Below are 24556 nucleotides of genomic sequence, written 5' to 3'. Positions count from 1 at the left end.
TAATTTTTTAATTATTTTATTAATTTTTCTACAAATATTTTATGACTATTTTACTTATCACAGACATGGCTTATTAACAATTTTTTAAATTTCCTAAATTCTTTACTAATTCAGTGTATATTTCGATGCCTCGGAGGAAAGTCTCGACATTTATGTATTCATCCTTGGCATGTATTCTTGAGATGGTGTTGGCTTTAGTCGAGAACCCTAGGGCTGGTATGCCGAGGTTCCGGATGGCCATAATGTCGGACGTCGCTGGACACACCATCGTTCTCACTGTGATACCCCTGGAACCATCATTTTAATGTTATGTTTTGTAATGCATAAGGATATTGAAGAAATACTCTCGCTGGTGAAGTTATCGTAACTGTGAGTCACGAGCATTTGATTGTTCTTTTCCCAATACGATTTTAGAAAGTTAAAGGCCAGGAATTTTTATTTTCGACTTTCTTTGTTTTTTTTATTATCGGATTTAAAGGGCTTTGTGCTTGGCGACCATATGTCCGGTGTATGCTTTGGTTACTTATGCTCGCTACTTACACACTTTCCTGACTTACTTTTTATATTGTATCCAAAAATCGAGGCATGCTCTTATGTATGCCTGTATCTTTGTGTCCAAGTATATAAATACAAACAAGGGATTTTCAACTTACATGTTGTTTAAAGTATTTCTAAACGTTACCCAATATGGGTTAGAATCGTCTAAAGCAGTAGGCAGTGATACTTTCTCATGACGGATGAACGTCAACTCTGTGCCGTTACCGGCTTCTCGCACCCAAGAATCCACCTGGAATAATATCATTACTTAATTAATAAGTATATTGAAATAATTCAATTTAAGTAACACCCCAATATTATGTATCTATACATATAACATTACACCATTAATATAATGTTTACATACATACAAGCATACAAAGAACAAACTTTTTTCTTAATATATTTATTTACAGTACTTAATGTTCAGTGAATTGTACTTAGTATAATATAATTGGGATTTTGTTCATTTATAAGTAATTGGTGTATGGTACTTTTTTCGTAATAATGCGTTAATATAAAGTTCTCGTGTAAGTTCTAGTGATAACAAGATGTCTAATCTTAATAAAACTCTAGAATATCTCAACTTGATGTGTATATAATCATTATCAAATTATAGAATGTGTACAATTCCCAAACTGATTCGCTTACAGTACATGTAGCGCCATCTAGACGACAAACTGAAAAACAGTACGTCTGTTGTTTCCTCCAGTTGTTCAAAGCCAATAGGTACAAAAGAGGCAGCACTGATGCTAAGTGATTCACAAAATTTTCAGAATAGAGGCTAACATTTTGTGCTCACCAGATGGCACTAATGTAGCAGCGGGATCACATTTATCTCATAATTACTATAGTAGTAAAAATATTGTCACAAATATAAAAAAAATGTCATTGAATACCGAATAACGACTTACCAAAGCTTGCATTTCGCTAGCTTCAGCTTCGGGAGCCAGCCTCATGTCGACAACGAGGGACATTTTCGAAGGTATTATATTTGGAGCCTGCCCACCCTGTAACATAACGAATTAGCGTTAACAATAACATAAAAAAATCGTTCTTTAGATGGATTATAAAACATGAGTCATTAATGAATATACTTATTGATTCCCTTTGCTTTCCCTAGCTAGATATTGATCTGAATCACTAAACAGACTAAACAAACGCGAAAATAAAAGTTTTTTTGTTTCATTCTACCTAGAAAATTATTTCGTTTAATTATAACATGGTGACTAAGTAGTTAAAAGCAATTCCAGTTGTTTTGGTACATAGTAACAACACGAAATTAATTCTTCTTTTTTTTACAATTATTTGAAATATTATGATTCTGAATTGTAGGAACTTTACTAGATGAGTTAAGATGATTAGTAAAACTTACAAGAAAGTACATAAATATTATAAAATAATAGAAGATCTAATAATAAAGGTTGTTTCTATCCCATACTTACGCGGAATATATTAATATTGATACTGTTAAATCCAGAGTAATCTGTAGCATTCTTCGTCCTCGTGATGCCTTTCTGAATTTCTCTGTACGCCATGATGGTGTCAGTTAACTTGTAAAGCTGAAAGTAATTAAACAAAACCAATTAAATAACTATACCTAACAAGAGAACTACCTATTACTCGTAGTAACCTCCGACGCGATTTAAACATGAAAGTATTTTTAGATGAAAGGAAACACAAATTGAATTGGAAAATGATAAATTAATAGATATCATGTGAAATTGTCTGCTGGAAATTCTAGATTATTTTATAGGAAATAACTCATTATGAAAATTTTACGAAAATGTCACACAAGTTAAAAAACCTAATAAAGTTTGCTGTAAACTCACTAGTGCTCATAAAATTGTATATTTTAATCCCGCTTTAAACTGATTAGCTTCTTAATTTGTACAGTCGTTAATTAAAAAAAAAAATGTATAAAACTTAGATACCACATTTAGATTATTAGAAGGTAACCTATTCCTTGTTTCAAGATTTACCTTTTCAGAAGCAGTTTCTTCGGCTATGGAGGAACCGTGACCGCCTTCTCCATGCACTGTGAATTCCATCTCTGTAAAGTTTGCGTAATATTTTTAGTTAGTACTTTCTTTAAATAAGATTCCATATTAGGGCTATCCCCTGTGTCGCGTGACCTAAAACAAAATATTGTTGACCACAAAATAAATATTTCGTACAGGATTCGAATCCTCCACATGATCAACAGTAGCTGATTGCCCAGCCACTGAGCCAACCGAGTTATGTGAATGAACTTTTAATGTGTTCATTAATGTCCTAACAATATAATGTGTCTGAAATCGTTCAGGAGGTATCAAGTTCAAATAATAGCGCATAGATTTTTATCTAAACTTCCAATCCCATATAACACGTATGATGACAGTAGAGATTCTTGATAAACAATATTTTAAATCCAAAGACTTACGCCAAGGTCTTCTGTCAATGTATGTTGCAATTAAAGTATCGTCATCAGATGTTAGTCCTTCGTCTAAAGCGAAACCAATGTTCAGTGCCTTAAATTGTTTCGTTTTGATAAACGCCTGCATTCCTTTCTTGCCACCAGTTTCTTCATCTGGAAATAGATCGGTCAATTATTAATTGAATAATATTAATACTCATGTTTAATCATTCCTTAGTTAGTAATCCTAACCATCTTCAGATACACCAATTATACCATAAAATGCTTCCACTGTGACATGAAAGAAGCGTAAACAAACACACTTTAAGTACCTATAGTACACATTAACCTTCTCCTCTACTCCTCCTTGAACCCGATTCCCAATCTTACCAATCCCCGATTCCCCAACAACCCTTAAATTCCTAATCACTAAAAGGCCGGCAACGCACTTGTTTTATGAAACTAGCCGGTAATCGAGCAGATGGATCACCTGATGGTAAGCAATCGCCGCCACCCATGGACACCCGAAACACCAGAGGCGTTACAAGTGCGTTACCGACCTTTTGGGAGTAGGGGGAGCAATCTTTTAGTACAAATATTTGACCAACCTGGCATGACAGTAAGATGAATGGTCCGTGCTAAAGTTATGTTATCTTTCTTGAATTTGCGAAGAACTTCCATGTACTGCACGCCTACGTCTTTCGTGTCTTGTGTTCCACGGCCAAAAATGTCACCGTTTGCGTCCATATAGCCAGAAAATGGGGGGTACATCCATTCAGTCTGAAAATATTAGGGAATATGTAAGTAAACATCAAGCTGAGCTATCCTTTTTTACTTTATATGTCGATCTGGAAACACTTAACTAATGCTGAAATAAGGTCTAAATCTTAAACTATTCGTAGGTTGAGAAAGGTACCTATCAACGTAAACACATTGAACTTAGGTAATTATGTAATCCAATCGGTTAGGTATCTTCAACAGACATTGCAAACACTACATTAAAAAAATCTGTTAAAATGACAGAGTAGTCTTGCTACACAAGAATTCATAATTCATAATTCTTTATTGCAAACCCACAATGTAAAGATAAAAAAAAAATATTATGTCTTATTTATCAACTTTTGATATTATATTTTTATATTCCTGTATTTTACAAGTCAATTACCATTTTTAAAAAGTGTTGAAGGATATTATTGACGTCAACGAAAATGTTTGCAACAAAATATAAATAAGACGGCAATAACAATGGAATAAAGTGCATTTTGCCATTAAAACTATAACGTGGATAAGAAACGTTTCACGTATCAAACGAGGTCAATGACTTATTCATTTACTTCAGTATCGAGAAATAAAAGTACCTACCTATAAACTTCAGAAAATGAGATAACTCGCACTTACGTCATTAGTGTTTCATTGATTTTTTGTGACTCAATCATATCTTTACTTATTTTTCTAGCTTTTACTTAAAAAAAAAACAATTTCTTAATTTGTGTTTATCGTAACCAAACACAGTTTATAAACATCATATAAAACACCAGGGCCAATGAACAGCAGATTTAAACTGTCTGAAGTACGAATCAGTTTAGTAATTAAGAAGTATTAATTTTATTAATGTAAAAAGTTACTTACGATAATAAATGCGTAATTGTAAAACATATGCAAGACTTTTCATTTAAATTAAATACATAGCTACGGAAACGAAGACCTTTTTTATATAAAATACTGTTTCCGTCCGTTACTGCGGAAACAGGTACAGAAAAAACCTTGAGATGTCCTAAACTGTAGAATTAGTGCAAATGAACCAAAATTAATGGATTTGTGGTGTCCTAGGGCTGAAGGCAATGTGGTAATTTTCCAAGCATGCATTTACCGATTTAAAAAGTACATTGCTAATTTTGTTTAAACACTGCCATTTTGTTTAAGCCTGTTCATCGATGCTAATTCCTTCTCCGTATGAGAAGAGGCCTTTGCCAAGTGGTGGCACATAGGATAATGTTACGATTTTCAATACTCATAAACATGATATATGAATACCCTATGGAGCAGATGCCCCTCATAGATGAGATTATCATAAAGCTGCAGGCTACGAAACTATACCATATGACAAAGATGCCTTCGGTTTTGCTATAAAGTGGGACAGTTTATAAGATGAGAGTGATTTAAAGTCTTACCTCATCAACTGTGACTACGTCCATATGTGAGTTGAGCATAATACTGGGTAGGGAAGGGTCATAGCCCTCCAAAGTAGTCACAAATATTGGCTTGCCGGCCGGAGCATAGACGGTGTAAGGCAAACCCGCATCATTAGCTTGACGTACCCAGAAATCAATTGCATGTTCTGTAAATAAAAATAAAAATTGTAAATATGTATGTAGTAATAATACTCATTAGTTACATTAAAAGAGAAGAAGTTTATCATTATTTATCATAACATGTATTATTGCGAACTTATAATATTTGACAACCAATTTCCTGTGTGCAAATTGGTCTAAGACAAGCATTTGTATGATTCAATATAACCTATTGAACCCTGAAATTGGTATGTAATGATTGATGACTATTAAAAAGTTAGTATCTTCCAAAGTTATTATCTGTCTTAACTAGTAACTGAACAGCTGACATTTTACCCGTATTTTACGATAATTTCAAGAGCAAACTGATCACTGTTGCTGTTAATGAACAGATAAAACAATGATGTCATTATAAACAGTATTAATGACCATCTTAATTGAAACATTGATCTAATTGTTAATACAAGGCAATTATTGCAAGTTAATGGTCTCGGATTTGATTCCCGGGTCAAGCAAATTAAGTTTCCTATACTGAGTCTTAATTTTGATTATGTTCTGCCATAGTCAAGATTCGACTATGGATATGTCATACGTAATCGATCATTAGCATTTATACCTATGTATGTAAATAAGGTCAGTGACTCCACTGCGTGACAAATGTTAGAGTGATGTAATTACAAGGATGATGACAGGGTATGAGAATTAAGTAAATATAACTATTTAGTCCGTCAGTTGGCTAATGAAAAAATATTAGACACCTATTTTTTATTTTGTCATAATATAACATAACAATACTTAGATAAAACAAATCAAAGCTTAGGAGTTAGAGCAAATACGTCATTTCTACGTATAAAATGAAAGTTTTTTTTCCGCATGAAAATATAAAATACGTGTCTATAATATTTTAAAATAATATACCTGCCGCACAATAAAAATAAAAATTAAAATTAGTCATCTACCCTATTAATGTTAATAAAACGACCATAGTCTAAGGTGGTTCTTACATTTTAAATGTCCTGTTTTTCCGCATGAAAATACAAAATACGTGTCTAATATTTTAAAATAATCTACCTGACGGACATTAAAATAAAAATAAGTCATCTACCCTATTAATGTTAATAAAACGACCATAGTCTAAGGTGGTTCTTATATTTTAAATGTCCTGTTTTAGCAATTGACTCCTTTGAGGGCAGAAAAGTATAAAACTCGTACGATTGTAATACTATAATATGACATAGCAAAAAAATAAAAAGAGATCGACATTTAATCGACTGTACGCATATTGAAATATAGTTTTTACTGTATGTACCTAACAACGCCTTAAGTTTCTATTTCTATATTATATACCAAGTCAAAATTAATAGAATAGTATTACACATTATTGATTGATTTCTATACTTTTTGTACTGCACGACTGTTATCAGCAGTGGGCGTAGTTTCCTGATAGCACGGTCGAACTACATAGCGTATCTATTAACTATGTCAAAGATCAAAATACTAACAATGTCATACTTACCTAAGAGAGTTACCTATATTATGTAACTTACCATTTATACATGCAAAAATTTATAAAGATGTGAAATGGACTGCCCTGTTAGTCGATTGATCGCAAGTGCGACTGCCGGGCAAGGTGTCTCGGGTTCGATTCCCGGGTCGAGCAAAGTATAACTGGGTTTTTTTCGGTTTTTCTAAAATTTCTCAGTAGTAGCACGGAGTCAAAATGTGCCTAATATAACGTAATAGGCTCACCCCCTATTACATGGGACTTATTACACAAATGGAGAGAAGTGGGTTTACATTATATGTATAGTGGCATTACATGTCGCAATGTGTATCTCTGCTTACCCCTTCGGGTATAAAAGGCGTGACGTTGCAGTTTTTGGAATGGTCTATGGCCACCTATCTATTGAAAAACGTCCCAGAAAAAGTGAACTATGTACAATTATACTATGTACAGTTGTATATAAAAATATCGGTGAATAACCGAGCTAAACCGAAGCATATGGTTATATAATTTTTTGTCCGTTTATCAGATTTAAATAATTAATTTAATCCTTGCTTGCACTTGCGTGAAGGTTATCTACATTTAAAATATCGTAACATATACTGTTGTGGCCAGCAGCTGTAGATGTATAGATGTATATCCTTTGCTCGGCTGACTACGGTAATGAACAGTATCTATGCTTATAATAAACCTATCTAAGAGGAAGATAAGAGGTTATCTAGCCGATACTAGCGTGATCGTTACGAGTTACGACATTGCAGAGAGAATACCTATTTATTTATAATTCATGGAGGACTTGAATAACAATGAACACAGGTATCGTTCAGAGAATTACAAGTCCCCTACGAATATAATTTGGAAATACGAAATAATACTTAGTCAAAACCGATCTATAATCTACTTAACTCATAATAAAAACCAAACTATATATTATAAACTTACTAAAGTAAGATAATTAAATGCTAGAATAATTTGAATTCTGACAAATAAATTATTTTTGTAAAAAAAATACTACTGCTCGCATAACACTTTGGACATTGTAATGATATTAGAGTACATTTTTACGTATTTTCATTGTTTTCGACGTCGTAAATAATAATAATTAGTAGATAAATCATGTCACGACTTCAATAAGGCTAAGTTCAGATGAACGCGCCGTACCGCGCGGTGCAAGATCTACGCCCGTCACTATCAAACGCTTAAAGACTAAGGGGTATGCTCACTACCTGCATAATTATGTGCTTAACTTAGCCTTATTATGGCTAAGAACTCATGAAGCAAATTTCAATTTCAAGACGCGTAATCATCGTTCTTGCGATAAATAACCGCAAGCCAAAATCGAAGCGGTTGAGAGTGGAAACCGCTTCGTTTGTTCTTAGCCTATGTAAAAGAACGCATTAATAACAAAATATTACGATTTACAGTAAAACAATTAATAGGCAACATTTGGTATCTATTTAACCATATTCACATTTGTTAAGCTGCAGAAGTGCAGGTAATCAGGTAGGACAGTTACCAGTTCTATTTTTCATAAGGAGTAAATTAATGATCTGTCAATAGGAACAGCACCAGAAAAAAATCCTTACCATATAAAACTTAATACCTTTTAAAACTTTTCGAACTTAGAACTCAGACAGTCTTTGATTTGTGGTAACATAGAAAGTTGCTACCAAAATTCATACTTTGAGTTAGATTAAATAGGAAACAATATTATTTACTTACTGATATTTTCTTCTCGGCTCGTGTCTATACGGATGTATTCTATGAGTCTCTCGACTGCATCCAGTTCCAGATATTTTGAATATCTATTCCGTAAGGGACCAGCGTGGCTAATGTGTGTCACTGATAAGATGCCCAGAAGAATAAAGGATAACAACATTTTGCTAAAAAAACAAAACGGTTTTTATTGTACGTAATTAAAAAATATCTTATGGTAAATTGTATACACACATTTGACTACAGTGAGAATTCTTTTATAACTACAAGATATTTATTTAATTGAAGGTAACAGTTATTTACGTCACATTGATAAAAATGTGTTACAAACACTGTTCTAACAAAAATAACATAAAAATAGATTACGCTGAAATACTTAGTTTTAATATTATTACAGCGCTTCGAATCGAATGTTAGAAACTTAATTACCTACAATTCTACTATTATATAAACCAAATAAAGTTTTTTGGCATAATTCTATTTTCGAGAACAATGACGTCCATAAAAATGTTTATTAATTTTTAACAAAAAGTACTAATTACATACTAAGTTGGTTCTAAAGTTGTTTAGATTTTCGTTTAAAAACTAAATGTGTATAGTTAACTTACGTGCTGGTTACAATATTCGCGTATTATTGAGTCACTTTAATATGGTGTTTGACCACTGCGGTGTATGCTCTCGCCGAGCGAATATTTCACACAGACCGATCATACGCGTGAGACCTTATATTATCTGTTCCAAAATATGAACCATACCTCACTATAAAATGGCAATCACATTTTACGTTTCACTGGCACAAAAACAATAATTACTCACTCTACCGGTAAGACGAAACTCATTGTTATTATTTGGGAAGGAAAACCACATGTTTTTATTATTTTATCTTTGTTTTTATAAAAAAGTTATAAATTATATCGAACAAAGTGTCATGAGAGGAATTTGTTAAGCAGACACTTTTATCTGTTAAACATGATCTTATCGAACTGGTTTACTTTTTTAACTTATTATTATTTACATTTTCTCACAATATGCTCACAAACGCTTTACTTCACAAGGCGGTTGCCTCAAAACTGATTAAGTATTAACATCGAGAAAAAAACAATTGGAGGAAAATTAACCGTGTAAAAAATCAATCTCAATTACCTTAGTTAAGGTATATAACATAGCCCAGGATTGTACTAGATGTTTGAATATATTTACCAACAGAGTGATAGCTTATTAATGCTTGCTTTCTACTTTATAGGAAACACACTAACAATGGATGGTGCGTTTTTAGTTTTCGTTCCTTTAACTATAGGGGAGATGACGGGGTACGAAAATTAAAAATCTATTTAGTCCGTCAGTTAACTAGGTAATGAAAAAATATTTGACACGTATTTTTTTTTATTTTGTCATATAAGATAACTACACTTACGAATCAAAGTTTAGGAGTGGGAGCAAATACATGTCTAATATTTTAAAATAATCTCCAAGACGGACATTAAAATAAAAATTAGTCATCTACCCTATTACTGTTATATGTCATACACCATACTTTATGGCCTATCCAAGACGAATGTTATTATTATATCATAGATCAAACGACTAATTTTGAATAAAAATATAAATATTTTTATGTGGTACCAAATTTTTTCAAGTGGGCCTTTGGGGCCGGTCCGGACCCAATAGCCTCAGGGAAGACGTTCGCACTTTCATAGGGGCTTGAAGGCAGGTCTAATAGACGAACCTATGCCCCTTACCTGCACCTGCTAAGGGTGACACACAGGGGTGGTTAGGGAAGAAAAAACCCACACTCTCTAAAATGCTAGGCGTCTTTTGAAGTATTTAAAAAAATACACGTTAAATAATTTACATGATTATAATGGAGGTTGTGAATCTCTCGTTATCTGAAAATTACAGAATTGAGTAGAAAGGAAGGACAGTCACCTCTGTATATCATGAATTGACACTTCTGAAAATCATCATCATCAGCCGAGGGACGTCCATTGCTGAACAAAAGCATGCTTCTGAAAATAAATAGTTTCAAATTTGTACGAGTTATATTTTTTTGTGAGCAAGTATTAAAACTTATCTGTCTTGTCTGAAGGCACGTATACGAGGTAAATAAATGCACGAAATAAATATGCACGTAGACACCTAAACCATGCTGCCGACTACCTAGCGGATTTACCGGGGCTCCGGCTCGAAAAGCAGGAGAAAGAACGGGGTGGTTTTAGTCAGTAAGAGTCTGACACTCCCTCTCGCCTCGTCCAAGGCGGGAGAAGTCATTGGATGATTCTCCCTCCTCAAAAAAGGCACCTTAACCATCTGTTTGTTTATTCAGTGCACAATGTTACACTTGCTAGCTTTGGTATGGCCCAAATGATCCTGCTTAGCTTTTAAAAGTCGTTACGCATTAGTATATTATCCTGCTAGGATTATAAGTGTAACTAGCCATCAGGAAACTTATAAGAGTTGGAACAGGGTGGTTTTTGGGCAGTGAGGGTCTGTCACCCCGCCCCGCCTAAGACGGAAGAAGTAATTTGATGATTTTTCCACCCTTACCAAATTAAAGGGGGATTTAGGTTATAGACGTTTTTAGTATGATGATGATTGAGTAAATCGTCCTTTCTTAGATTAAACCATTTACATATAACAACTAATAGCAAATATATTGCACTTACCTCAAATAACTTAAAATAAGGGCAGGAAGAAGTGTGGGAGAGCCATGCTTGGGTCCGAATGGGCTGGCTTGACCGGAGTGATAGTAACGCTTGCATTGTGTTTCGTTGTGTGAGTGAGCTTACCGGAAGCCCAATAACCCCCTCCCTCTTCCTAACATTCCTAATCCCTGATACCCAACAACCCTTAAATTCCTAACACCTAAAAGCTAAACAACGCAAATGTAACGCCTCTTGTGTTTTGGGTGTCCACTTTCCATTGGCGGCGGCGATTGCTTACCATCAGGTGATCCGTCACCTCGTTTATCTTCGAGAAGAAACTTCATGCAAATAAAAAAACCTATTGGAACTAACAAATTATTACAACAACGTCACAATATAATATAAAATATATGTATTATCCAATAAAATATATGTATTGTATAGGAGTGTTTTGCGTCAACGCTATTAAGGTAAGTGGAGTGTGCTTATTTTTTATTCATTTACGAAATCGGGTGTCATTACTTATTATATTATAACAATGCCTATATAATATTGATGTATACGTATATATTCATTTAAGTGTTGAAAATCGCATTTATTTTACAGTTTTTCAACGTTTTTTCTTGTATTACGCACGGTCTGACGTTAAACAGTTAGAAGATGAGTATTGGCAACTAGCTTTTGCCCGCGATTTCGTCCGCGTGGAATAATGATTTCTGGTAGAATTTAGGTTTTTTCGAGTTATACTATTTCTACGGCTACAACCGTACTTAAATACCGAATCGATATCAAGTTATGTTTATTGAGAATTTATTTTTTTCCGTGGTTTAGTTACGTGAAGATAAAATATCAATCACATTATCAGTGCCCGTTCCCATTGGATAAAAATTATCCTACGTCCTTTCCCGGGTGTCAAGTATCGTTGTACCGCATACACTAGGTACATATTTCAGATATGGTACCTATTTACAGATGTTTAGGAAAATCTAAGTATCCAGCACTTCTTATGAATGACATTGACCAAAGGACTCGACTTGATTCTTTGTAACTTAATCATATTGGTATGGCAAAACGGATTTAGGTAATAAAAATTGGTACAGAGGTATAGCACAAGACGATGACACCTGCATAAAATAAGTTTACATTGTAATAGTAAATAACTTATCACACGTGGCGATTTCTTCTAGACAGTCATTGGAAGTTTTTTAAATGAATCTGGGAGTGAGTTATGAGCGCACAATAACGTAAAAGAAATGAGAAAAAGAAATTGAACAAACAATAAAAACTACATTAAAATAAACTAAAATAATATGACAGTATGACAAATATGTTGTATTAATAATAATTTAATAGGGAATTAACACATTAAACACTGCGGGTGTCACTAGCGACGTTAGCGAAGGATTTGCCTTCGCACTCAGTCAACTATGGGCAGTCAAAGCCTTAGCAGATTGTGCTTATCAAGTCAAATACAATAAAACCATATTTTTATAATAACTATCGTGAGACATACTAAATTACTAAAAATCGCGGTTTACTGATGCGGTGATGTAGGCTGCGCCTGATGATGAAGAATCCCACTGCGACTCGAAACTAGTAGAGCTTTTCTCCAAAGGTGTGCGTGAGTAAACCGTGATTTTTAGTTAAAACAATAAAACCATTCATTTAAATATTATCATTATTTTTTATTAACTATAAGTACTTATAGCTAACTTATATTTATTAACAATTTAGTTTTTTTAAGATGAAGGTACATTAGCTAAACCTTTGAGTACTTCGGTATAAATATCGATACCTCTTAGGAACGTTTCTACATTTTGATACTCGTCTTTGGCATGAAGTCTGTGAATAGTTCTGGTTTTAGTTGCAAAACCAAGGGTCGGTATACCCTTGTTTCGCAAATAGGTCGCGTCGGACATCGCTGCTTTGACTACTGGCTCTAATCTGATGCCCCTGTAACATAAAAACATTATGAACTATTACGAACATGGTTTTTGCCATGTGTTTTGTTAAAAAGGTGGAAGTTAAATAGTTTTTTTTACTAATTACAGTATTTTTTTACGTAATTCGTTAGATCAAAATGTGTTCAGTAAAATGCAAATTTTATTAGTGACTGCTGATTCTTGTTGCAAGATTACGTATTGCAATACAAGTACGTATAAATCACATAAATACAAATAAATTAAATGTCCATCTCAAACTATAATATTGGACATTTAATCGGTAGATGACTAATTTTTATTTTAATATCCGTCTTGTAGAATATTTTAAAATATTAGACACGTATTTATTTTCTAACGAAAATAAATAGTTTCGGAGATATATTGATTTGAAATATCGCGTGAAGTCATTTCTAGATACGTTTTATACATAGAAATTATGTATTTGCTCCCACCCCAAAGCTTTGATTTGTTTTATCCAAGTATTGTTATATTATACTAGCACACCCGGCGAACTCCGTTTCGCCACTAATGATTTTCCGTTTTCTTTGCTATAAAGCGTTCTGGAGTTATAGCGTCAGGAAGGAAAACCCGACTTATTTTTATATAATAGATTATGACAAAATAAAAAAAAATACTTGACTAATATTTTTTCATTACCTAACTGACGGACTAAATAGATTTTGAATGTCATCCTCCCTATTTGTCGGTGATTGGTTGACTGCAGTTTTTGTAATTTTCTTTAATAACAAACATTCCTTTTCAGACATTGAAGAATAGCGGCGATAAAATGAATACCATGCTTATTTTTTATATAATTTAAAACTAAAAGATTATTAGAATTCTTACATTCCATTCAAAGTGTCCCGCATGGAGACCCAAAAGGGATTGGTGTTGTCGACTGATGTTATTCCTGATTCAGTGTCTTTTCGAAGGTATGTCACCGAGTTGTTGTTCCCAGCTGCTCTCAACCAGGAGTTTACCTGTATAGAAACATTGTTTTTTTTATAACTAGGCTATTATTGGGTATTTTCACACAGAGTCGAAATTTGTCAGTATTTGGTTCCTACTATCTATGGGCTCACTTCTTAATACATGGGACGCATTATATAGTAATGTTACATTGTAAATATGTACCAAAAATGTCATGGTGGCCCGGAGGTTTAAGACCTCTTCTGGTGTATGAGAGTACGAAGTGTGAAATGAAGAGTACCAATGTGACATTTTCCGTGACATTATATGGTAGTAGTTATACGGTGAAGGAAAACATCGTAAGGAAACCTGGGCTTATTATTTAGGTATAATAAAATTATAACTCGCTTTGAACAAGCGTGGTGATTAATGGTCAAACCTTCTCCATGCAAGAAAAGGCGTTTTGTCAGCAGTCGCCACTGATAGACTGTTGATGTGATACGATGTACCTAGGGATTGCAATCCGGTCCGGCGGATCCGGTAATCCGGCGGATCCGGCGTGTTTTTGGACCTACCGGATCCGGAGAGTCGGCGCCGGATCCGGTGGCGGATCCGGTAAAGCAAAAAACAGTAACTTGATGGCGATTAGGCCAACTAGTGTTGAGGCAGAGAGGCTATATTTGTAGTGCCATCAGAAGCAGACTAGGAGACAGTACAATAAACACTATTTGTTTTCTTAGATCGTTTTTTCAGGCACAGAAATAATTTTCATTTGAATTTTGCATTGCAAAAAATAAATGCTTCTTGTTTTGTTTCTTAGGATTATGAACTGAAGTTGTTGATTTTAAAAAGACTGTTTTGTTATATAGGTAACTGTGTAGATTATTAATAAGAGTTTAATAGTATTATTATTACTTAAGTACTTTCAGATACTTACTTAAATAGGTACAGCATCAGCAATAAGTGAGAGTCAGACTGATTAGTTTATTATTAAAAATAGTTTCATAATTTTCTCCAAATAGTACCAATTTAGTACAAATAGTACCGAAAATTACAATTAATACCAAAAAATATAATTAAAAGTGATTTTATTTTCCATAAATACGTATTTTATTTTCTTTTTATGCATTATTATCAAAACTAAAACCAACTAAATACTAAGCCCTAAGTAACTTTAAAATCCGGCCGGATCCGGACGGATCCGGCCGGATTAGCATCAATCCGGTGAAATCCGGCCGGATTGAAAATGATACCGGATTGCAATCCCTAGATGTACCTGAGCCTTTCTCTTCGTGGAATACAAGTCGCGATAATAAATATTTTAACAATTTTGTCAGTCTTAATATCTTATAGCCTGATGTGGTTAGAGATTTGCTCTAGATGATATTGAACTCACCATAGTTTCCATGTCTTGTGGGTTCGCATCTGTAGCCAGTCTCATATCCATGATGGCCTGTATCTCCGTCGCTATGACGTTGCTGGCTATTCCACCCTGTAATGTTAAACACGGTACCCTCGATTAATTATTATGGTACTTAAATTTTTACTCCTGTAGTAACTAAGAAAAAAATCAAAATCAAGAAACAACCAGTGGGTAAATTATCTAGTACCTACGTCACTACGTATTTTTCATAAAATGTTATGATTCTAAAAAGTAAGTAATGTCGCATCTGGAACTACCTTTACGTGATCAAGTCATACGCATGCTCGATTCTTAGGTAGACAAAATATTTAATTCATTTCTGATATCGACTTTTTAGGAATAGCATAGGACCAGCCAGCCAACCAAACGAGAATGTTATAAAAAAGTTGATGGCATTAAAAATTAAGCTACACAAAATTAAATCTGAATTCCAGTTATTAAAATAATATAAAAAAATATAACTAAAGAAAATAATATGTAAATAATAAAATTTTTATTCGCCGAAACATAACAAAAAATCTCAAGACCTTGAATTCGTTTCTTCTTTTCGTCTTTAGTTTCGGTTATAATTTTGTATTATAAACATTTATACGAAGAATACCTAGGTTATAATATTTAGCCAATTAGGTATACCATAAAAAAGCAGTTTTTCAACGGCTATTTGTTGCAAAAACTAGGCATTGTTATTATTATTAAATAGAGGCTAGTGCTTGAACCGTTGACTTTTACAAAACCAACTGAGTTATTGGGTTATGCTTTTTTTTTTCACATGTAATGTATAATTAATGTGATGTCTACTCTAACTTGTATTTATTAATATTGACTGCACGGTCGGCGCGGTGGCTGGGCAACCGGCTACCGCGTAACGTGTACCGGATCCGATTCCGCACGGACCAACTCTTTCTGTGATTCACAAAATATGGTTGTCTGGGTTTAATGTGTATGTGAAATTGTATGTATTTAAACGCACTTAGGAGGAAATCCTAGAGTGGGGCAAAGATTTGTTTAAAAAATCTATGTGAAACTTTAATTTCCTATTTGAAAAGGGCTCAACAATTTTGAAACTCATGTTCATTAAATATGTAAGATTGAGGTAGTACCTTGACTGTATTGATGTTGATACTGGTGTAAGCCGCAGCACCAACAGTGCTGTTTGCAACAGACTTCAGAATTGCTTTCTGTGTATCTCTGTAGTCATACACGACGTTAAGAAATGTGTGGAACTGAAAACAAACCACGAACAAACATTAAAACATCATAAAATAATATTAGGTATTATAATTATAATTCTTTATGTAAATGCAAGTGCGGGACGAGAGCGCAATCGGGCAACATAATAAAATGCAGTCATAAAATGTATCCAGTAGCATTAAGAGCTCACGCAGTCTGTCGTCAAGAATCTCTAGTCATCACCGAAGACTTAAGTCCTACTACCTACTATTATAGTATATACTTTTTACGACTTATGCTTTTCAGTACTGGCAATGCGAGATTTGCAAAAAAAAAACTACTCACTGGCGAATTTTTTTAACGCCACGACGGTGGCAAGAGAGCCCGCGGTCCACCAGATGGTAAGTGGTCTATGAATGCTTGCATGCGCTTTGCCGGAATTGCCGACCCTTAAGAAATCTATTTACACTGGCACATAAACGTTATTCTCTGACAATGACTAAATTAATAGCAATAAATGGAGTTATTTTAATACTTAAGGAAATTCGCACTTCATCATGCACGGGACGAGACCCTTTAGACGGTTTGATACCAAATATAGATTCTTTTTATAGCAAGTGATATAAAAATATAATTATATTATTTTGGGCCTTGTTATTTGATACAGGTAGAGGACACGAACATAACATTGGTAGCCTCACGGAATTTAGTTATTTGAGCTGACTTTGGGTACTATGTTAAAGACATAAGAGGCCCGTTCGAGTTGTACTCACTGTTCTATTGTTGTACAGTTCTACTATGGTAGACACATAGGGTTTAGTGATTCACAGGTACAAAATAGGTACTTACGTTATCCATACCCGTTCCGTCCGGCATCAAGGATCCATGGCCACCAACACCACGGATAGTAAAACACATTGCTGGTAAACATGTAAAATAAAATTTAGTATTAAAAATTCCATTGTTCTTACTTCCACGAGGAAAGAGAAATATAGGTAAAGCTTTCTAATGCAATTTGATAGAGATATTTTTAATCAAATCAAATCAATTTTATTTGTTAGAAAAGTGGTATATGACAGATAATACAATATTTTCGAGATCCTCACATTTCTCCAGGATAGGCGTGCAAATATTTAATATCTTAACTAACTTTCATCAAAATGAACAATTTTAGTAATTTTATTGTAACAACACTACCTACTTGTTGGTATTTTGAAATGTCAGGTCCACAAAAGAAAAAAGAAAATGCATCTAATTTTCCCTAAATCATCTCTAAATCACATCATTAGTTATTAGTTATGTACACACGATTACACTAACTAGTTACTATCTACTTAATACATACAAATAACTTGTTGCTACTAAGCAACATCATTAATTAAGAGTAGGAACGATTTGTCTGTCTTTTTATTACTTGAATTTTAAGATTCTCGTAGTAGATGACTGCATGTAGGTGTAGTATTGAGGGTTGTATTACTCAGTGATAATGCTTTCTCCTGCCCTGAGTGAGGCGCAAAAGAATGACAGACTTTTACTAACTAAAAATCACCCCTTACCAACTCCCGCTTTGAGTCGGGGTCGTAGTAATGCAGAGAAATGAAGTGGTTAATAGTTGCTACTCACACCAAGCTCTCTTGTCCACAAATGAAGCAAGAATAGTGTCTCCAGGTGTAGTTTGTCCTTCATCCAACGCGAACCCAACATTTAAGGTTTTGAACTCGGTAGTATTCACAAATACTTTCATTCCTTGTGCGCTGCCGGATTCTTCATCTAAAAACAAAACATTTTTATGTAGATACCGTTAAATCTTCAAAGTAGGCATTCTTTATAGTAGCTATTAAGTATAGAGATATTTTTTTTGCGGACTAGAGAAGTCAATATCATAGTTATTGCTTGGCATTCGCGCTTGTGGTCACTTGACCACAGACCGTAACTACTCTAAAATAGGCTTCCACTCTATAACAGGCGAAAAAACTAAAAAAATTAAAGGTATCTGACATGCAATTACATACCTGTCATAATAGTGATATGCAGAGTGCGGGGTAAAGTGACGTTATCATTCTTAAGTCTCTTGATGGCCTCTAAGTATTGGATAGCGATGTCTTTAGTGTCCTGTGCGCCACGAGCATAAATGTCGCCATTTTCATCCATGTAAGCATCAAATGGTGGATATTTCCATTCGCTCTGGAAACATAAACCATATTTGTTATTTAAAAAATGTTGTTAGAATTTTTCTCTGTGTCGTGGAAGCACAAAGCTCATGGCTCTTATAAACCGCGAACCACAATTTGTGAATTACATAAATAAATTGTTCCGAGCGGTAATGGATCCTACAATACTTTGCATAGCAATCGGTTCCCTAACCATTGCACCAACCGAGTAAAAGTTTATTTTCTTAAACATTTCGTAGAAACAAACACGGTAGATAAATTAATTTTCTGATAATATTATTATTATGCAATCTTATAATGCGCAAAAAATACCTGATAGGATTCCCCGCTATAATATGTTCACTTTATTTTTTGTTGTTTATGGAATCATGTTTTTATTATTATCTAGTAGAATGTTAAGTTGAAATTATGGTTTTTTATGTTATAAGCCGGAAAACGAGTTCACGAATCACCTGATGGTAAGCCATCACTGCCGCCCATGGACATCGAAACATCAGAGGCGTTAAAAGTGCGTTGCCCGCGTTTTGGGGGTTAGGAGTTTACGGGATGTTGAGGAATCGGGGATTGGGTATTGGACCTCCGGTAACCTCACTCATACAGAAAAACACAATGCAAGCGTTGTTTTAAGTTTGTTTTCTGTGAGGCCGTGATATCACCCCGGTCGGGCCGGCTCATTCGTGCCGAAGCATGGCTCTCCCACAATTAAATGTACATAGTTATTATATTTTTTTACCAACTGAACAAATATTCGTATTATTTAAAATGAGATAGGTACCTATCTCATTTTAATTATTACTATATAATTATTTGTAGCAGTTTTGGACGGTGTAGGCACTTAATATTTTTACACGTGGATAACTTTGATTTTTGAACGAACGAAAGATCGACAATTGTTTTTGAAAATTATCTTTTTATCAGACATATCACCCGATGGTAAGTGACCAGCACCGCCTATGGTATGGACACCGAATTACAAGTGCATTGCCGACCATTTTTGGCAGACATTGTATAAATGGTATATTAAACCAAATATTTTTGTGAAAGAATTAGGCGTTAATACTAGTTGAGCCGGCGAACTCGACTAAACGAACAATAGAATGAAAATTTCAATTGACAATATTTCAAAACTGATACTGATACTGCGCAAGGTCGCAAGCCTTTCCGTTTTTTACCGGATACATTTCGGAGAGTGTGCGGGGAATTGCACAACTTGATTCCCCCTAGTCCTTTCCATCATCGAACCACAAGACAATCGGCGAGGCGTCATCGCTTCATGGTGGGTATCCCACCCACACGCACGAAGCGCTTCGCTTCAAGCTTCCTTGTGCGAACTGCTAGGGAGTGGAACTCCTTGCCGGAGTCTGTGTTTCCTGATGGGTATAACCTGGGTGTCTTCAAAGCCCGACTGAATAGGTTGCTTATGGGCAGACGTGCTCCACCGTAGGCCGCATCATCACTTACCATCAGTCGAGATAGCGGCCAAACGTCGACCCATTTAACAATAAAAAAAAAAATGTGCCGTTGGCCCCTAAATTATAATATCGGGATTTTCATTAAAGTATTGTAACTCATAAAGATATGACTATGAATGATAATAAATATTACTAAGCAATATCAATTACCAAAAACAACACTCAACTTTGACTACAGTCCATATTTGAGCAATTGAGGTTTCAAATAAAAACTCAAGGTAAGATGGGTCGGAGCCCTCCAATGTAGCCACAAATATTGGCTTGCCGGCCGGTGAGTACACCGCATAAGGCAAACCCACATCATTCGCCTGACGTATCCAGAAATCCACACCAGTTTCTATAATAAAAACAATTAAACGAATTAAACGGAAGCTTTTGTTGTGTAAATAAAATTAACTATACTACTGATTATAGTGATTATATGCAGCTAATGTTAACCGTCATAATTAATTCACAGGAACAGGATGGGAATCAGTGAGCAGATACTAATTTGAATTATAAGTAGATAAGTACTTCCATTAGCATAATATGCATCTAATATTATTATTATTTAATTGATCTAAAGAATTATATTCAACATTTAAAGGCCACAACATCAGGGAGCACAATTAATAGCGATGGTATCTACTTACATCATTCCTGTTTTTTTTGTTGTTGTTATTCTAGTCATCAGTTAGGTATATGCACCTCATTTTTAAAAGTATACTTAAAATTGTTAACGATAGCAAAAAGAAACAAAATACATACGTATATTTTCTGCTTTACTCGTGTCTATTTCTAAATATTCCCTGAACAGTTGCACTGCTGGATCGTCCAAATAGTGTTCATATTTGTTCACTGTCTGGCCATTACAGGAGAGCACTAAGAAAACACTTAGCCAGATCAACAAAATCATTTTCACCTGAAAAAATTATACCAAAAAATAGGTATAAGGCGTACGCTGTTGCGATGAAAAATATAGTATTGATTTTTTTAATTTTCTTCTAAATATTTGATCAAAAATGTTTAAACTTTTGTATTTACATTTAACTACGGAGCCGAATAACTCACGAAAGTGTGTAAAATTGGAAAATATATTATAAAAATATTTTAAGTGCACTCCCGGTCTGATAGCAAAATCCTTGAGTTATTACCACGGTGGATGTTACCGAATCATCGAATTCGGCAATCCGTATCAACTTTTATACTGGGTCAGTCACCGCAAACGGTTTGAGGCCGAACACGGCAACCGAATTTTACAGTTTAAGTTCATTAGTCGGTAACTGCTGCACTTGCAATACGGGCAAATTTTAAGCCAACGGCCTGTTTATGGGTTGTTCTCACATATAGACAATCTGATATATAAATGATAGTTTGGAAGTAAAGATGTTTTACTACGTTCGGATACCAAAATACACAATTGTGCGCGGCTGGAATCATAATAATTGAAAGGTAAGTAGGGAGATATTTCGAATTTACGCATGTGCCGAAAATTCTGAAAATTTGGATGTTAATACAAAAGGTTCTTCATGAGTTAATAAAATATTTTTAAACCAAACGGTTACTCTCTCTCCGATAATTAATGAAAACCTCAATAAATAACAAAAAATATTTTATTAACTTGTTTATCATGTTATTTATATTATAGCGAATACATAAGTTAGAATGGAAATTCACGGGAAAAGATATTATATTAAAGGATTTATTCTAATTTCTTTACATTTAGGTACTAATGAAATAAGAGGGCAGCAAAGGCTATGATACATAGAAGAATTCCTTACAGATGCACATGTGTACACCGAAGTAGCCATTCCGACTTAATTACACCTCCTTAATAAAACCCCGTTTCAACATTGCATTTTTCATCAAATCTATTATTTTCCAATCGTCTAACACGTGGCTCAGTGGAACGTTGACACTTTCAAATGTGAAGCTTTTTGTTTAGGTATATTTTAAAGGTAGGTACCTAACGTACATCACAGTATGTATCTATAAATTAATTGAAATGGGAAATAATACTAACAGTTATAAGCAGACATGTCTTCAGGGGGATGGCACAAATGTGATAATTGAATATCTGATTTATTGTCATAATATGTTTCAATATTAAACAGCTTCTAATCGAGACGGAGATCACGGAGACGAACGCAGAAATTGAAATTATTTCTTTTCTTTACCGAATTAAATGGTAATTAAATTATTTTCTCACTCACACGACACGACCGTTATTTTCTGACCAAGTAGATAAATCTCCATTTGTTTTTTCACTACGTACGTTATCAGTTAATCCCATTCTAAATGTAATAGAGACACGATAATAATACAGGGGTGTGGAAAAAATGAATGCAAATACAAAACCTAAACGGAGAAATACAATAGGTACTTTAAAGCATTTGTGTTGTCATTGTTGATTAAAAACAATTTAGAACACTAAGTCAATATTGCTTTATTTTTTAGACGAAGAAATCTCGAAGTTCCTATCGCGTAGTGCATAATTAGTAGCGTGTAGTACGTAGCACTGAGTTCATAGCGTGTAGTACGTAGCACTGAGTTCGTTGAGTGTGGTACGTAGCACTGAGTTCGTAGCGTGTAGTACGTAGCACTGAGTTCGTAGCGTGTAGTACGTAGCACTGAGTTCGTAGCGTGTAGTACGTAGCACTGAGTTCGTAGCGTGTAGTACGTAGCACTGAGTTCGTAGCGTGTAGTACGTAGCACTGTTCGTATTTGTAGTGCGTAGCCTGATTCAATGTAGTACGTAGCACTGAGTTCGTTGAATTAATCTCTGGTATTTAACTGATTCGTAGCGTGTAGTACGTAGCACTGAGTTCGTAGCGTGTAGTACATAGCACTGAGTTGGTAGCGTGTAGTACGTAAAATATGAGTTCGTAGCGTGAGTACGTATTTACTTATTCAATAGCGTGTAAAATAAATCGTAGCACTTAGTTCGTATCGTTAGTAAATAACTGAGTTTAAACGTAATTGTAGGTAGCACTGACATGTTCGTAGCGTGTAACTAGGTAGCACTGAGTTCGTATGTGTAGTACAGCACTGGTTCGATTGAGTATATGTACGTAGCACTGAGTTATTATAGTAATGTAATATGAGTTCTTAGCGTAAGTACGAAGCACGTGAAATTCGTAGGTATTGTAGGAATACGTTAGCTTTTTTAGCGCGAGTAACATAGCAATGAGTTCGTCTGTAGTACGTAGCACTGAGTTCGTAGCGTATAGTACGTAGCACTGAGTTCGTAGCGTGTAGTACGTAGCACTGAGTTTGTAGCGCGTAGTACGTAGCACTAAGTTCGTAGCGTATAGTACGTAGCACTGAGTTCGTAGCGTGTAGTACATAGCACTGAGTTGGTAGCGTGTCAGTACAGTTGGGAGACTGAGCGTAGCGGAAGTTACGTAGCATTTCGTTGAATAGTACGTAGCACTGAGATCATTGAGTATAGTACGTAGCACTGAGTTCGTAGCGCGTAGATTGTTGGACGTACTTCCTAGCGCGTAGCTCGTATGTAGTCGCACCTAGTTCGTAGGGCGTAGTTCGTAGCGCGTAGTTAGTAGTTTGTGCACTAGTAAATAATTACTACGTAATTGTTAACAATATATTGTCTACTGTAACTAGAACTAAATCAATTCAATAATATAATCTCTTATTTAATTGATTCAAACAATATATGAAAAATTTTCAGTCATCATCCTATTCGTGGTAGCTAAGTAAGAAAAATATGATAATAACTGAGCTTATCTATCTTATACAATATTTAATAACGTAGCATTTAGTAACATATCTTTGTCAAATAAGAGTTTATAACATAATTGCAGGTAGCAATGACATGTATAATGTTACTGTAACTAGGTACACCAATTTATGATGATTACAGTGGTCGATTGTAGATGTAGTAGGTACCTTTATTATAGTTAAAGAAATATCCACTTCTTACTAATAAAAAGTCTCGTAAAATAGGGATTGAGAGAATAGTTAGCTTGACCTAGTAATCGAGGCAGGTAGTTAGGAGGTTTAGGTTACATGGGTGACATAACTGGGCTAAACGTAGATGTCACATTTATTTTAATAGAGTAGGTAACTACGTACCTACCGATTCCAACAAAATATACAACCAATTTCCCAAACAAACTTCTTTTGTATCGTTGCTTGTAATGTAATGTATTTAAACACGTGATAATTAGCGAGTACAATCACGTGTTTAAATATCGTTCACGAATTACCAGTCACTCTATATAGGAAATAAAATACATTTTGTCATGAAATGTAGATAAATGTAGCCAAGTAAGAACGTAAGACTTATCGTTGAGGATCTCGAAAAGTATATTTTAACTGAAACCAGGAAAAGAGAGATGATCGAAGGAGACTCTCGTTTTAAAAATAATAACTGGGTTTTAA

The 24556-nt window shown here is 34.5% G+C and overlaps 3 protein-coding genes across 3 annotated transcripts; all 3 read right to left on the bottom strand.

The window, feature by feature from the left end:
- LOC118265232 (aminoacylase-1) lies at nt 1-9273 on the bottom strand. Its single transcript, XM_035578032.2, has 10 exons — nt 9052-9273; nt 8450-8610; nt 5104-5270; nt 3541-3712; nt 2960-3106; nt 2520-2590; nt 1983-2099; nt 1452-1547; nt 654-787; nt 1-287 (listed from the first exon to the last, which is right to left on the bottom strand). Exons 2-10 carry the CDS (start codon nt 8604-8606, stop codon nt 74-76), a joined length of 1275 nt encoding a protein of 424 aa, XP_035433925.2. The 5' UTR covers nt 8607-8610; nt 9052-9273; the 3' UTR covers nt 1-73.
- A 3476-nt stretch (nt 9274-12749) lies between these two features.
- On the bottom strand, nt 12750-18739 carry LOC126912694 (aminoacylase-1-like). Its single transcript, XM_050706006.1, has 7 exons — nt 18543-18739; nt 18154-18300; nt 17380-17450; nt 16461-16583; nt 15334-15429; nt 13875-14008; nt 12750-13038 (listed from the first exon to the last, which is right to left on the bottom strand). The coding sequence occupies exons 1-7, from the start codon at nt 18679-18681 to the stop codon at nt 12825-12827; spliced, it is 924 nt and encodes a 307-aa protein (XP_050561963.1). The 5' UTR covers nt 18682-18739; the 3' UTR covers nt 12750-12824.
- A 1580-nt stretch (nt 18740-20319) lies between these two features.
- On the bottom strand, nt 20320-22304 carry LOC126912646 (uncharacterized). Its single transcript, XM_050705704.1, has 3 exons — nt 22176-22304; nt 20921-21074; nt 20320-20510 (listed from the first exon to the last, which is right to left on the bottom strand). The coding sequence occupies exons 1-3, from the start codon at nt 22242-22244 to the stop codon at nt 20320-20322; spliced, it is 414 nt and encodes a 137-aa protein (XP_050561661.1). The 5' UTR covers nt 22245-22304.
- Between the last annotated feature and the right edge of the window lie 2252 nt (nt 22305-24556).

Source organism: Spodoptera frugiperda, chromosome 28 (genome assembly GCF_023101765.2).
Source record: "Spodoptera frugiperda isolate SF20-4 chromosome 28, AGI-APGP_CSIRO_Sfru_2.0, whole genome shotgun sequence".
NCBI classification, from domain to species: Eukaryota; Metazoa; Arthropoda; class Insecta; order Lepidoptera; family Noctuidae; genus Spodoptera; species Spodoptera frugiperda.
Note: the sequence above shows the minus strand (reverse complement) of the source record. Positions and strands in the feature narration are given on the sequence as shown.

Coding starts and splice junctions, on each gene's coding strand:
- LOC118265232 (XM_035578032.2), bottom strand. CDS start 8,606: ATGTTGTTATCCTTTATTCTTCTGGGCATCTTATCAGTGACACACATT. Junction 3,713..5,103: donor ACGTAGTCACAGTTGATGAG/GTAAGACTTTAA, acceptor TAATATTTTCAG/ACTGAATGGATGTACCCCCC. Junction 2,591..2,959: donor CATTGACAGAAGACCTTGGC/GTAAGTCTTTGG, acceptor CAAACTTTACAG/AGATGGAATTCACAGTGCAT.
- LOC126912694 (XM_050706006.1), bottom strand. CDS start 18,681: ATGGATGAAAATGGCGACATTTATGCTCGTGGCGCACAGGACACTAAA. Junction 18,301..18,542: donor GCATATCACTATTATGACAG/GTATGTAATTGC, acceptor TTTTGTTTTTAG/ATGAAGAATCCGGCAGCGCA. Junction 14,009..15,333: donor CACAAGACATGGAAACTATG/GTGAGTTCAATA, acceptor GTTTCTATACAG/GTAAACTCCTGGTTGAGAGC.
- LOC126912646 (XM_050705704.1), bottom strand. CDS start 22,244: ATGACAATAAATCAGATATTCAATTATCACATTTGTGCCATCCCCCTG. Junction 21,075..22,175: donor AGACATGTCTGCTTATAACT/GTTAGTATTATT, acceptor TAATTTTTTCAG/GTGAAAATGATTTTGTTGAT. Junction 20,511..20,920: donor GAGTAAAGCAGAAAATATAC/GTATGTATTTTG, acceptor TTTTTATTATAG/AAACTGGTGTGGATTTCTGG.